The 14,284-nt window shown below is 57.5% G+C and overlaps 2 protein-coding genes across 4 annotated transcripts; one reads left to right on the top strand and one right to left on the bottom strand.

Annotated features, from left to right (window-relative positions):
• Nucleotides 1-118: 118 nt before the first annotated feature.
• Nucleotides 119-8,527, bottom strand: DRAP1 (DR1 associated protein 1). Its single transcript, XM_075005298.1, has 7 exons — nt 8,368-8,527; nt 4,811-4,883; nt 4,290-4,383; nt 3,659-3,778; nt 2,865-2,955; nt 2,369-2,454; nt 119-1,689 (listed from the first exon to the last, which is right to left on the bottom strand). The coding sequence occupies exons 1-7, from the start codon at nt 8,407-8,409 to the stop codon at nt 1,536-1,538; spliced, it is 660 nt and encodes a 219-aa protein (XP_074861399.1). The 5' UTR covers nt 8,410-8,527; the 3' UTR covers nt 119-1,535.
• Nucleotides 8,528-9,738: 1,211 nt separating this feature from the next.
• On the top strand, nt 9,739-13,133 carry C11H11orf68 (chromosome 11 C11orf68 homolog). 3 transcript variants are annotated; one of them, XM_075005935.1, is made up of 3 exons: nt 9,739-9,832; nt 10,513-10,675; nt 11,023-13,133. In XM_075005935.1, exon 3 carries the CDS (start codon nt 11,046-11,048, stop codon nt 11,784-11,786), a length of 741 nt encoding a protein of 246 aa, XP_074862036.1. In that variant the 5' UTR covers nt 9,739-9,832; nt 10,513-10,675; nt 11,023-11,045; the 3' UTR covers nt 11,787-13,133. The 3 variants fall into 3 exon arrangements, with proteins under 3 accessions (XP_074862036.1, XP_074862032.1, XP_074862035.1); XM_075005931.1 differs by having other exon boundaries at nt 9,739-9,837; XM_075005934.1 differs by having other exon boundaries at nt 9,739-9,837; nt 10,513-10,727.
• Nucleotides 13,134-14,284: the final 1,151 nt, after the last annotated feature.

Here is a 14,284-nt window from a genome sequence, read left to right as displayed (position 1 = left end):
ATCAGCGGCAGAGCTGGGGATAGAACCCAGGAGTCCTGGCCAGCTCTACTGCCCCTCCTGGAATAAGAACCAGCCCGTTCTCAATTTCACCCCCAAAGACGGAAGGAGTCTCGTGAAATCAGAACTTTATTGAGTCGATACAAAATCCAAACGCACGCGTTAAAAGTCGCAACCTCCCAGCTCTCAAGGCGGCTGCAAGCCACACAGCGTTCACCCCTCATTCCCTGCACCCCAACTGCTCAGAGGACCCCTGCCCTGAAGGGATGCCAGCCCTCACCCCCATCACAGAAACAATCTATGGCAGATGGGCATGGAAAGGGCCTGTGGAAATTTCTGTCTCTTAGGGCTCCACTTCACAGGAGCTGGGTGGTGCAGCCCTGGGTTTTAGCAATGATAATGTCACGGAGACTGAGTCCACTAACTATCGAAGGAGGGAAAGAACTGGGAGGGAAGGACCTAGGCCTGCTTGCTCTGTGCATGTCCTGCTCTAATCATTAGATCCCGCTCCCTTCCCAGGAGTCCTGGCGCCCAGTGCAGATGGGGAGTGCAAACGCCGTGAAGGAATGAGAACCTACAGGGCCTGGGACAGCTGTGGGATGGCAGGGGCATTCTGACAGGTGAGAGCACAGGCCCATTTCCCAGTGGCAGACGAAGTCACGCCCCGGACAGACATGGCCCTAGACTGTGTCTTTTCACGAGCGGGGGGGAATCCCTCACAGGCCCCAAGGACACCCCCCGTGTCCGAGTCGTCCCTGGTCAATCATCTGATCAGAGTGACTGGCGCATGCAGTGACAGGGGGCAGGGAGAAGAAACTGCTTGTGAGATTCACTGTGTCCCTCTCCTCTCAAGTGGGCGCAGAACCAGCTCATACAAAGAGCCTCCACCTCAGGACTGGGGAGAGCCGTGTCAGTGGGCAGAGAAAAGGGGATGCTGAACCAGGGCTGGAGGGAACCAAACATCCTGCTTCGAACAAAAATGGAGCTTGGCCCCTGCCCCGAGCCATGGTTGCTGGGTGGGGACAGAGGTGAGGGTGCCACTTAAACTGATCCTGCCTGATGCCGCAGAGGCCTCCGTGACCTCACGGCCTGACGATGCTGAGGCCTGGGATGAAACTGACCATCCCTGATAAAGCACAGCTCAGACCTGGAACACCAATAGACCCACTGGCCCTACACTCTGCTGATTCTGTGGGGCTGGGGAGGGAGAAATCAAGCCATGACTGGGGGGGCGGGAGGAGGGATTCACAAGCTGCCACGGCTGTTTCATCCCTGTTCCCTCTCCGGAGACACCTGCAGCTAGTCGCTGGGTTGCTCAGTTGTGCTCAGCCCCTGAGGGAAGGCACCACAGAGAGGGATGACCACAGCGGGGCAGGCTCAGAGAATCAGGGGTTCGAGCCGGACCCAGGGACACAATAAAAACAAACCAGTGAAGGTAAAATGCTTTTTCTCTCTTTTTTTAATAAATTTAAGAACCGCCCCCTCCCCCAGCCCTCCCCCCGAATGCAGCAACTAAAACAAACTAAAAGGAAACAGGGCTACGAGTCATAATCTTCCTCCTCCTCATCCTGCCCTGGGGCGGGGGGTGCTGGAGCAGAGGGCATCACGGCAGGCGGGGCTGGGGGCACCGAGACAGGCATGGCCATGGTGGGCTGTGGGGGGCAGGAGAAGTGCAAATATGGTGCCGGAGAGCTGGAACCAGGGAGGGGAGAAGGAAGATTAGCGTGGGAGAGGGGAGATCATCTACCTCGTATCCCTCACTGGCCCCGGACCAATCAGCTCTGTGGGCTCTTCCAGCATCCCTACCCTGGATTGGATCCATATTCTGAGGCAGCCTGGGGACCCCGCCCACCGCCCGGCCCATCAGCGCACATCCAGCCAGTGCCCAGCTCTGCCCTGCATCCAGTAACGCAGCCCCCCAGGCGTCTGGCTCCATCCAGATCATACCGATTGCTGTTAGGTTCTAATTAGCATTACCCACCAGTAGCTAAAGGTCTGCTCTAACCCCTAGATGCCACTCCCATCCCTGAGGCAGGGACAGAACCCAGAAGACTCCCTGCCACCCCCAAGCCCAAGCCAGGGATGAGGAACCTATGGCCCACAGGGCAAATCTGGCCGGCAGCGTGCCTGATTCTGGCCTGTGAGGTTCTCCCATCTGCCCCAGCTTGAGGGGAGTGTGTTTCTCACAATTACTTTCTGCTTCCCACTTGGGGGCCAGGTCACTGAGGGTTTTTTCCCCTTCTCACTTGTGTGTGGCCCCTGACTGGGCCAGTGGCCCCCTGCTCTAAGCCCTGCCCAGCCCCTCAGCACTGCAGTAGGGCCCAGCCTGGGAGGCTCTGTGGCCCCTGACTGGGCAGACCCCGCTTCTTACCTGAGGAAATGGGCAGTGGGGCGGCTGGGGGGTGTAGACTGGGACGTCTCCTCTTCCCCATCACTCTCGCTGTCCTCAGAATCCTCCTGTGGGGGCAGGTTAAGCAGAGGGCTCAGCAGGCAGATGGCATCACCAGAAGGACACAGTGGCTGATGCTCCCCAGAGCTGGCCCCGGGGACACTGAGGCAGAGAGAGGGGAAAGGGACTCCCCCGGATCCCACAAGAGCAGCAACAGAGGCGGAAACAGAACCCCAGAGTCCTGGCTCTCAGCATCCCCTTGCTAGAACCACCAGACCCTACACCCCTCTGGGGATACCCAGCCCAGCATCACAGCTGGGAGGGGCAGCCTCTGAAGACCCTTCACCATCTGTGGCCCCCGGCGGACTATTCCCGACCCTCAGCTTCCCATGCACCTCAGCGAGGCTCAGCCAGGAGGGGGCACCGGTGCATGCAGGGAGGAGCCTGCAGGCTGGGAGACACTTCTTGCCAGATTCACCTCCTGCTCGGAGTCTGTGCCTGACTGCTTCGCGTCCTTTCCTTTGCTGCCAGTGCCGCCATTCTTCCGCCCGCTGCCCGGCTTCCGGCCCCTGCGGCCAGAGAGAGACCAAGGAGTCATGAGGGGCACTGCCAAAGAAGGGGCTTCCAGCAGAGACGGATGCAAAAGAATCCCATGACAACTCCCCCTGGGTCACTCAGTCAGTCCCCCAACTCCACACCAGGGCTCCCTGGCCACACCCCAGCCTCACCTCCCAAGCTCCAAGCCCGGCGACAGCACCCCTCCCCCGGACAGTCCCCCGTGACGTGCTCCAGTCCCCCAAAGGGCGCAAGGGGGGAAGAGGCGTTTAGGAATCGCTTCGCCACATCACTCGAGTGCAGCCACCTCTGGTGCGTGGCATGCTGGCTGGGTCCCAGCACACAGCCGTGAGGCACAGGGTCCGTAAGGAAGCCAAGAGAAGCCCCACACTTAGTTCTGATGGCAAAGCCAGGGTTTGGGGAGGCAGGGTGGAACCAGCGGGAGAGGACTTGCGCTCGGACACTGGAGTTGGTTCCCAGACTCTTAGTGAAGGTGATAGCATCTGTGGTGACCACCATCTGCCAGCATCTCCCTGCAGCACACTGGGGAGTGAAGGGCGCTACGGGCTGGGAGGGGCCAGAGCCCCCTACTGAGCCCCTGTAGCTCTGTGCCCCTCATGCCAGCCTGGGGCTTCGGCCAGCACAGGCTGCAAGAGAAGAGCGCCCCCGCTGAGCCCCACCCGCTCTCCCCACTGCACAGTGCCGCCTCCTGCCCACCTCCTGGAGACCTTCTCGCCCTCAGCATGGTTGTCCTCCACATCTCCCTGCATGTCGGGCACCGAGGCTACCAGATCCTTGAGGAAATCAAACTGCTGCTCCAGCTCTATGCACTGTTTCCTGCAGGGAGTAGAGAGCAACCCAGACTCTGGGGGAAGGGACTGCAGCAGCCCCATCCCCACAAACCCTGGGGACTGACCCCCCCGGCCTCTACTGGCTTCTTGAGGGCCAGGTTGCACTCCCATGGAGTATCCAGCCCAGCTGGGGATGCAGGGTTTAACCCCCCGCCCGCCTTAATAACACTCTCATCACCACTGCCTGCCCGATCCTCAGCCCTGCTAGGGATGAGTGTGTCTTCCTCTGTCCAGCTGAAAAGGGGGAAACTGAGGCACACAAGGTGGGCAGGGACTGTTCAAAAAGCACCCCAGGGAGTTGGTGGCAAAGCAGGGAATGGAGCGAAGGTGTCCTGGCTCCCAAGCCCCTGCTCCAAGAGGCGCAAGAGGGGTCTGTCTGTAGCAGGGCAGGTCTGTGGGGGGCCTGGAGAAGATCTGGCATGTCAGTTCTCCGTACTGCAAGGTTCCCGGGCAGGCAGAAGAGGGGACGTACAGGTGGAAGGCAGAGGGGTACTTACAGGTGGGAGGTGGTCATCGTCTTGGCATTTCGGGACTGTGTCACCTGACAGGCCTTCCTGAGGAGCGACTCCAGGAAGAGCTCCAGCGCCCGGGCTTGACAAGGCGAGAGTTAAGGGACCTCAGCACCGGGATCGGAACACTGCTCGTACGAGGATCACAGCTCATACAGACAGGCCAGGCCGCAGGAACCCCAGCTCCCACCCATCCCCCATCCTGCTCTGACTCCTGGAGCCCGGTGCCTCTCCCACCCGCAGTCTAAGCCCACTCCCCTCCCACAGCTTGGCCAGAACCCCAAGTCCTGACTCCCAGCCGCCCCTGCCCGCTCTAACCACTAGACCAGCTGCCTCTGCTTCTCTATCTAACCTGCCGTTGTAATTAGCCACCAGCCAAGGCAACGAAACCTACAGGATGATGAACCGAGCCTGGCTCAGAGGCAGTTCCCCCAGCAGTGCCCGAACCACAGGGTGGCATTTGGGGTTTCAGGAGTGGGAGCTTGGCAGCCCGGCACTCCCAAGGATACATATAATGACAGGGACAGCAGCAGCCACCTTCCCAATCTCCTCATCCGTTTGCATGATCTTCTTGATCCGGGCCTGGAAGGGAGATGAGAGGAAACATTTAATATTGGGAGGGGGCAGGTGTCAGGAAATGCCCCCCAGGGACTTGTACTCCCTTCCACCCTCAGCACCAGGAGTCTGGCTGTGCGGGGCGGAGAGAGCACCCCCATGGGAGGAAAGGTGCTCCAACCCCAACGGTGGGACTGACCTTATCTCATCCTCTCTTCCCCCAAAGCAGCCAGTCTGCTGCCCTAAAGCAACAGGTCCCAGATTCTAGTCCTGCTCCTGGAACCAGGCGGGCCCCAGACCTACGCCTGTCTTTGTACAGCCTTACACTAGCCATTGGGCACCACTCCCCGCCCACAGCTGGGATAGAACCCAGAAGTCATGGCTTGGCCTTTGCTCTAACCCTGCTCCTCTCAAGCGATTTTAGAGCTCCAGTCGTAGATAAGTTATTTTTAATTCCTGAATTACGTTGCCACCTCTTCTCCTAAGATCATTACCTAGTAAATAAATATGCTCATTTTTAAGATGCTACAGGACTACTTGTTTTTTGTGAAGCTACAAACTAACACCCCCCCGGAGACTCTTCTCTAAGTCATCCTTTACTGTCAAAGGGCAATCAAATCCCCAGGTGCCCACTGTCACAACCCAGGTGCGAACAGCGAGGATCAAAGTCAGGCCACACCATCTCCTGGCATGCCAGGCACTGCCCAGACTCTGAACTGAGACTGGGAGCTCCCTTGTGGTGCGCAGGTTCTGTACAAACCCTGACATGAGACAGGGGAGCTCGACTGTGCCAGGTAACACATGGACTCTGACCCAACACGGGGGACCCCACTGTGCTGGCCCCTACGTGGATTTGGATTCCCAGGCAGGGCTCTTCACAGACACTCAGGGAGACAGCCATTGCCCTGCAAGCTCAGTGTCTCTCCAGTGAAAGTTTTACTCTCAGATCAGTGATGGAGAAACTGAAGCACCAAGAGACACATTTTGCCCAGAGAGAATGTGCAGCACAGCCAGGTGCTGATCCCAGAGCTCCAACCTCCCCTGGGGCCTTAACCACAAACTGTAGCTTTGGAGACTGAAGAGGCATAGAGGCTAGATTCAGTGCTGCCAACTCTCAGAATCTCACTGTCAGTGTCAGGGTATAAATCTCCAGTTTGTGGACTCAAGAGAGGCAGGGAGAAGCATGGTTTTTATTTAAAGCTTGACACCTCGACCCTTAAAAGCTCCTCCCTACCAGCACGAAAGGCAAATAAAATGACCTCCATCCTCCCACTGATTCTCTTTTTCAAAGCATGTTTCTAAGGGCCTGACGAAGGGCTTTGAATCACTGCAGGATCGCAGTGCAGATGTCAGGGATGCTGTGGTGGAGGTCAGGGCGGGAAAGGCTCCCCATCAGTACCAGGGACCCCCAACCCAAGAAAGGTGGAAATGAAACTGACCAGGAGAAAATGAAGTTGACCAGGCTTTTTTTCAGCTCCCATTACTACTCCAGTGCTGAAGATGTGACAAAGACAGAAAAGTGGGGCCTTGTGGTGTGAGCACGTTGAGATGTGAATTCCAGGGGAACAGGAGGCCTATATAATCACAAATATGGCTTCTTCCCCTTCCCCCCCCAGCAGCATCCTCTTCCAGCCATTCCAATAAGAACCTTTCCCCATTTGACTGAAGCCCTTGGCCCTAAGGTAGAGTCACATAGGAAGCAGGTCCAGGTTTAGCCCGTTTTATGGAAAGCGAAACAGAGGAAAGTGCCCCTTCCACCCTTACCAGGACAGCACAGGTAGCAGGGCTGGTGCTAGAATCCAGGAGTTCTGGCTTCCATGCACCCCACCTTCCCCCCAACCCCCATTGCGCATTGCCACCCATTAAACTCCACTCCCCACCCAGAACCAGGGATGGAACCCAGGAATCCTGAGTCCCCTGAAAGACCATTGGACAGAGATCCTCTGGTGGGGAGGAGCTTTCAAGGGTCAAGGTGTCAAACCATTCCCTCTGTTAGCCCACCAGAATTGGTGCCCCAGAATATAAGAGGGGGAATTCATTGTCCTGTGGGAGCGGGCACAGAAAGAGAGCCTCTGGATGAAGGACAAGTTTCATGATGAGTATGGGGTGTCTGCAAAGACCCACAGCCCTATATGGGCTGCAGGCACTGACTAAAGAGGTCGAGGGAGGGAATGAGGCTTCATCAGCGATGGATTTGCCCTAGGATGCCTGAAGAGGTGGGAGATTCATAATGAGGCCAGATCATAGGAGGAAGAGGCATCCTTGCAGGGATTAGCAGTGGGTGACACTGGAAGGACACCCTATATGGGGCAGAGGGGATCCCTGCAGGGGGCACAGAGTAGAAGGATGGGCTGTATGGGAGAGCAGGGGAGTCTGGGGCAGCGCAGGGGGAGAGCATGCACTGCAGGGAGAAGCGGGTATTAGAGGTGCGCCTGTGAGGGACACAGGAGACCCTATAAAAGATGAGGCGCTTGGGGCATCCGTATGAGGGCGCTACAGGGGAAGGAGATAGTGTTGGATTGGGGTGGGCAAGGGAGGCAGGGGAAGGAAAAGGACGACAGGGCTGGACTCCCTGGGGGAAGGAGGGAGGTAGGCCAGACTAAGCTCAGTGTGAGGGAGGATCAAAGTTCACAGGGGCTCAGGTTAATGGTGGTGGTGGGGAACATATGCAGTGCCAGGGGCTAGACTTGGCGCAGAACGGCAGGAGGATCTTGGGGTGTGGGGGGTGCACTAGGCTGAGGCTGGACCTGTGGTGGGAATGGGGGAGCAGGCTGCATCCAGGGAGTGAAGGGGCAGGGGGAGACCTGGACCAGTGGGCTAAGGGGTATTGGGAAAGTGACTAGGCTAACCCTGGGGGGGGCTGGGCTGGCCATGAGAGTGGAAGCCATAAGGGGGAAGCTGGGAGGTGGGCTAGGTCTGCCCAGGAGTGTAAGGGATGTCAAGGGTGAGGCCATTTGGGGGGGGGGGCGAGGACATTCCGGGAGTGTCAGGGGTGTAGGGGGGCAAAGTCATTCCAGGGGATAAGGGGTGAAGAGGGGGGAGGAGACCATTCCAAGGTATAAGGGGTATTGAGGGTGCGAGGCCACTGAAAAGTATGAGGGGTACCAAGGGGAGAGACCATTCCAGGGTATAAGGGGTGCAGGGGGCAAGACCATTGGGGAGTATGAGGGGTGCAGGGGGACGAAGCCATTCCGCGGGCTAAGGGGTACTGGGGGGGCGAGGCCACTGCAGAGTATGAGGGGTGCAGGGGGGCGAGACCATTCCGGGGTATGAGGCGTGCGGGGGCCGAGGCCATTCCTGGGCTAAGGGGTACCGGGGGGCTGAGGCCATTCTGGAGTATGAGGGGTGCCGGGGGGCCGAGGCCATTCCGGGGTATGAGGGGTGCCGGGGGGACGAGGCCATTCCGGGGCTAAGGGGTGCGGGGGACGAGGCCATTCCGGGGCTAAGGAGCACGCGGGGGCTAAGCCGGCGGGGGTTGGGGTGTCGGGGCGCGGGGCCGGCCCGCACTCACCGGCGGGAAGCGCGCGTTGTATTTCTTTTTCTTGCTCGGCATCGCGGGGCTCCGGCTCCGGCTCCGGCTCCAGCAGCGGCAGCGGCAGCAGCGCCCCCGCTCTGCTCCGCCCCGCCGGCTCCCTGCGTCGCCCACCGCCGCCCCGGCCGCCGGTGTCCTAGCGCCGCCGGAACACGCCCCGCGCCGCGCTGACTCCATGCGTCGTCCTCCCCCCCCCCGCCCCCTCCTTCTCCCCGCCCCCACCCCCAGCGCAGGGGGCGCCCCACGCTCAAGTGCCCCCCTGTGTCTCCTCATGGTCTTCCCGCCCACCAACACTGGCGCCCCCTCCCCACAGCAGATACCCCTCCCCTGTATTTTCTCCTCTCCCAGCATGGGGTCTCCAATGCACCTTTCGAGCAAGCCTTTGTTTTCCCTCATCCCCGCCTCAGGGTCCCCTCCCCGCTGAACAGGCACCCGCGGGGCCACGCATCTGTTTCTCCCCCCTCCCCCGAGAAAACAGATCTTATATCCTCTCCTCCATACTGGAGGATGCTGCCCCCCGCCCGCAAGAGCCACCCAGTTCCCTAGGCATGGCCTCCCTGGAATTGCCTGCTTCACAGGATCCTGCTATTCCAGGTTGGCCCCCAGCACCAGAGACCCTGTGGAAGGTCTCAGGCCAGCCCCCTTCCTGGTGCAGGTAGATTGTGTGCACCCAGCTCCCTCTCCACGTCCTAGATTCCTACACCAAGGATGGCAGAGGGCCTGCTTCTCCACTCTAGTCCTTGGCTGTTTCGCCCACCCTCAACCATGTGTCCTACCGCTACACCCGAAAACTTGGCCATGGAGTCCTGTATTCATGGCCCTGTGCCCCTCTCCAGCTGGCTGTATAGCATCACACGGTGAAGGGTCTCTGTGAAAGCCCCTGCTCCCCCAGCCCAGAGGTGACTGCATCTCATCTCTGCACAATGGCCCCCGCCCCCAGCCCAGAGGTGGTTGCATCTCATCCCTGTATCATAGCCCCTGCCCCCACCCCAGAGGGGGCTCAGCGCCCATTGCTCCTACGGAACACCGCGCAGGGGCACACGAGGGGCCGGCCACTGGCTCGGGGCCCTCGGGGATTCCGGGCTCGACTTCCTGACACGGGCCACCTCAAAGGCAGCGGCACCTTCCGGGATGCAGCCCGGCCCCGCGAGCCTGCGCGCGCACAGGGACACCAACACGCCCGGGCTGGAGTCACAGCCCGATATTGGGGGAGGAGGGCGGGGCCCGAGGGGATTGGTTACTTTTGGCTCCGCCCACCCCCGAGCCCACTTCCGTACCCTACACCCGCCCCTTCTTTTGCCCTTCTTACTCACCACATCCGGCTTCGAGCGTTTCCACATCCGGGTCAGGCCGAGGCCCCGCCCACGGGGCCGTTACCCCGCGTGTGGGCGGAGCGGGGCCCGCAGTATGGGACCGGCCGGGAGCTGAGCGCGGGAGAGCGCCGGTGAGGTGCGGCCCTGGTGGGCGCTTGCGGAGCTGTCTCTGGAGGGACCGGCCGGGGGTCAGCGGCGCTGTGTGGGGGAGGAGAGGCCGTGGGGGCCTTAGGCCTGGCCGGCACCGCGGGCTGCGGCCCCTGCTCTGTGTTCGGTCAGAAGAGAAGGGGGCTGGGAAGTGGGTTCTCTTCCCAGCTCGCGGGGGGCGGGGGGACGCGGGACTCCTGGGTTCTCTTCCCAGCTGTGCTTTAGACTTGCTGAGTGGGCAGGTCCCTTCCCCTTTTAGCATTTCCACTTACTCTGTCCCTAATAGGCTGGTGATACTAACTCCCACTATCTCTTCCTCAAGCCTCTTGAGATGTGACCTGTTTCATTCTGTACCCTAGCAGCACCTCCCAGGAAGAAAAGTCATAATCCTCAAACTGACCCTGTGCTATAGCAATCTAGGCATGTTCAGGGTGGGGGAGCCTAGCAAGTGCAATTAGCCTTACAAGGGAATGCATGCTGCTGGCCTCAGTAGATGGAGTGTCTGATGGGTGGGGGGGAAAGTGTAACACCCTCTGCCTTTCCTACTGTGCTATGTTGCAAGGGTCCCACTGTGATGAGTCTAGCGGGGATCGCGCGTTTAGACCCCTTGGCCTAACTGGGTTGTATCAATCATTTATTGCACTCTGCTCTCTGTAATCTACAGTGAACCATGGTTTTTCTTTAATTGGAAAGTTGGGACCACATCTTTGTTGGGTGTGTACAGTCAGCAGCCTGCCAAGCGCTACCAGAGAGATCCTTAGGTGTCCAGATGGTCTTTATGTTAGTGTTGCTCCTTCACGGCCTTTGATCACCTGTCCTTTATTTGGGTACGTATCCTGCTGTGTGTTCAATATTTCCCCAGCAGCTCACCAACAACAGGTACGTTGTTCTGGTTTATGGATTGGAACTAATAGGGTGCCTCAATCAATGATGGGCAAGAAGGGGACAATCCTGCCTTGGGGGCATGGGAGTTAATGGGGGTTTCCATCCACAGGGGGCAGAGTCTCGGAGGAGATGGAGGAACTAACGGGAGTGGGGGAATCTTTGCTACTACTGGACAGAGTCCTTGAGGATGGTCTCTAAAGATTGAGTCTATCCTGGTCTGGGCTTTGGAGATTGAATTAGATGGTGCATCTTAATTTTGCTTCCCATCTCCCTGACCGTTCTGTCCTAGGTTCCTCCTCGGACCAGTGAGTAATGTCAGACCAGGATGATGGGGATGTGGGGAAGGAAGGGGCCTTCTCAGCTGAGCACCTGGCTGCTGAGTCCATGGCAGCTGACATGGACCCTTGGGTGGTGTTTGATGCCCGAAAGACCCCACGGGCCGAGTTTGAGGAGTGGCTGCAGACCTACCAGCCCTCACGGGTGTCTCGTTTTGGGGACCCCGAGCGCTGCACCGAGCCTGTGGGCTGGATTGCCATCTATGGCCCAAATTACTGCCCAGAGTCAGGTGATGTGGTAGGGCTGCAGGAGGCCTGGGAGCAACTCCAGATCAGTGGACGCCACGTCACCTTCAACACCATCCGCGAGCTGGCACTCAACCACCGTGTTCTCACTGGCAAGTGGCTGATGCACCTGGACACTGGCTTCAAGGTAGACCACGCTTGGAGTGGCATTGCCCGTGCAGTGCTGGAGGGGCGCTTTGGGGTGGCCAAGGTTAGCCCTTGCTACCCCAACTCGGACCGCAAGCACGTCATCTGTATCTACACAGATGACTTCACTGACGAGGAGAAGGTAATGGATGCAGATGCTGCCATCCGGGGTACCGGCGTCAAGTGCCTGCTCTCTTACAAGCCTGACGTCTACACCTACCTGGGCATCTACCGGGACAATCGCTGGCACCTCTGCCCCACCATCTATGAGAGCAAGTTTGACTTAGAGTGTATCCCTCGCCGCTCCCGTATCATCAACAAAGTCAGTAACGCTGAGGTGACTTAGCTGGGGAGAGGAGCCCAGCCTCTGTTCCCCCTTTCCCCTCTCCAACATGGGCAGTTGGCACCAATGCTTCCTAACGGTGCACTGAAAGTGGTTTAATCTGGTTTGTTTGGACCGACCTGCACTTGATGTACATAGAGGTGAGAGTAGATTGAAGGTCCCATGCAGACTACAAGTCCCACCATGCAATGCTCCATGCTTATATAATAGTTTCTTCCTCTTTGAAAGGACAGGGCCTCTGCCAGTGTCTTCCAGAGATTCTTCAATCAGCAGGGAGGAGCACTGCCTGCTGGGAGTTGTAGTGGCTGCTGATTATGCTTCTTAAAAATATCAGTGGACTATTGTAGGATTCTCAGCCACGTTTGGCATTCCTCAGCACGATGCAGGGCTGGCTGTGTAAAATGAGGTCCTTTCCATTTCCCTGGAAAGCCACCTCTGAGCTACAGTCACTTGGACAGAAGAATGAGGTTGTTGCATCCAATGGACACTGTCCCTTTAAATTCCTGAAGCCCATGGGGTTTACTGGTGCCTTTCTGCATGCTTAACTCCTTCATGATCTATGCTACCATATAGCTGAGGACTAGGGCTGTGGGTCCAACTCCCCATAACTCCTTCCAGTTCTGCTTATATGCTGAAAGTGCCACAGCTCCCAGCCGCCTGTCCCTTAGGAAAGGCTGATCGCAGAGCTCACTTAATAGAGGAGACAACCCTGAGCTCTGGTTGTATGGCAGCAGCTGGCTTATCTTTCTGAGAAGACTGTTGGAAAACTAGTTCTCTCTGTAGCCGTTGCAGCACTTCATGGGTGGCGATGGAACTGCTGCGTGAAAGAAGCCGCTGTCAGGTCTGGGCAGAACCCATTAAGGCTCTTGGAAAACAGGAGGAAGTATTGGGTGCCCCACTGTGTAGGCCCTTCACTGATCCTCTTCCCCATCCAGTTATCAGAACATAAGCTCTGTGCAGACATGTGCACGCCCTGGAAAAGGGCTGTGCATTGAGTCCCCTCAATTGCACAAAGGGGGGTTAAACATTTAACAGCCAAAGGAGGTGTAGATACAGCGTGGGAGCCCTTCTGCCTGCATTAGGCGCCATAAATTGGTGCTGGCTCCCTGCCCAGAGGCCTCCTTTGCTCCATGGTGGTCCTTAAAATGCATCTCCTGGGGCCTTGAGCATACTGAATCCTGATACTCTCTGGTGGAAAGGGGAAGCATCCCCTCTGAACTCTCAGGACTCTCAATTATGACAACAGAGCAAGTGGTTGCTGAGGATTTGGGTCTTCCCTGTGGAACATGTTTCTTCCAGCTGTTCAATGGGTGTTTGAGGTGTGAACAGGATTAATAAAAACAGTTCTCCTGTGAATGGGGTTTTATTTCCTGGAGTGAGGCAGCCACAGTGCCCTGGTGGGGCAGGTCCAAGGCCAGCTGGATATCCCAAGCACAGTTAGCATCTCTTTCTATGCACAGGGGTGGGGGCCTGTCACCAATGGGTGGAGAAGGGCTTTGCCTTGGCCCTGGTGTACTTGAAAGCTCTTCTCACGCAGCCCTGGCCTCTCACTTGATGCCTGGGGTAGACATGCCTTTGCCTAGAATTTGGGGGAGAATCAAAGAGCAGGGAGGGGAAGGAATGAGTGGACTACTCAGGCTGTGTGTTAGCCAGCTGGCCCAGGATGTACTGGAAGAAGGGAGGAGCCTGAGCTGACAGCCATGGGCTGGGAGCTGCTTTTAGCTACAACTTGAGCCTAGCACCAATACAAAGTGTGGTACTTTGGCTTGTTCTGCCTTGTGTTCCAAGGAGCTACCTGCTGAAACAGGAAACATCTCTGCACATTTATGATTGAAAGAGTGCGTGGCCACGTTTCTTGTCAAAATGGAAGGACCGTTCAGCAGTCATTGAGTCCAGTCCCCTGCCCTATCAGCAGGACCTATCACCACCCGTTTTTTTTTTTTAAATCTATTTACCCCAGGCCTCCTCAAGGATTGAGCTCACAACCCTGGATTTAGCAGGCCAATGCCCCCCACCTCAGATAAGAACAGCCAGTCACCACTAACTCTAAGCTTTGTAAGGGCTAGTAAACTGATGTTTTGGCTTCAGCTGCTCTCAACAATTAGGGGTCAGGGTGAGCCCTTCATAGAGACAGATTATGCCACAGTTGCTACTGAGAGGTTCTTGTGCCTGGTGCTGGCTGAACCTGGGATCCAGGAGTAGGTGGGACTGATCTGGCACTTGCCACAAAACTTGCAGATGAATCCTTAAAGGGTTTTCTGATTAAATATTTCCACACAACAGATTGTGGGTTTTGATGCGTCAGGCAATGTTTTACATGGTCAGTGCTGTGACCACACACTCCCCAGCACCTGAGGGACCAAGACCAGAATTTCAAGGCTAAAAGCAAAGCAAGCCCTGTTGTTTTAAAGCAGTTTCTCGCCTCTCCTGTAGAACAGCAAAACCATTGTGAAGCCTCTTTGCTCCCCAAACTACAGGGAAGGTGGCTGGTCCGATTCCAA

This window comes from Carettochelys insculpta, chromosome 11 (genome assembly GCF_033958435.1).
Source record: "Carettochelys insculpta isolate YL-2023 chromosome 11, ASM3395843v1, whole genome shotgun sequence".
In the NCBI taxonomy this organism is placed as follows: Eukaryota; Metazoa; Chordata; order Testudines; family Carettochelyidae; genus Carettochelys; species Carettochelys insculpta.
The sequence above is the reverse complement of the archived record's forward strand: the minus strand, read 5'-3'. Positions and strand labels throughout refer to the sequence as shown.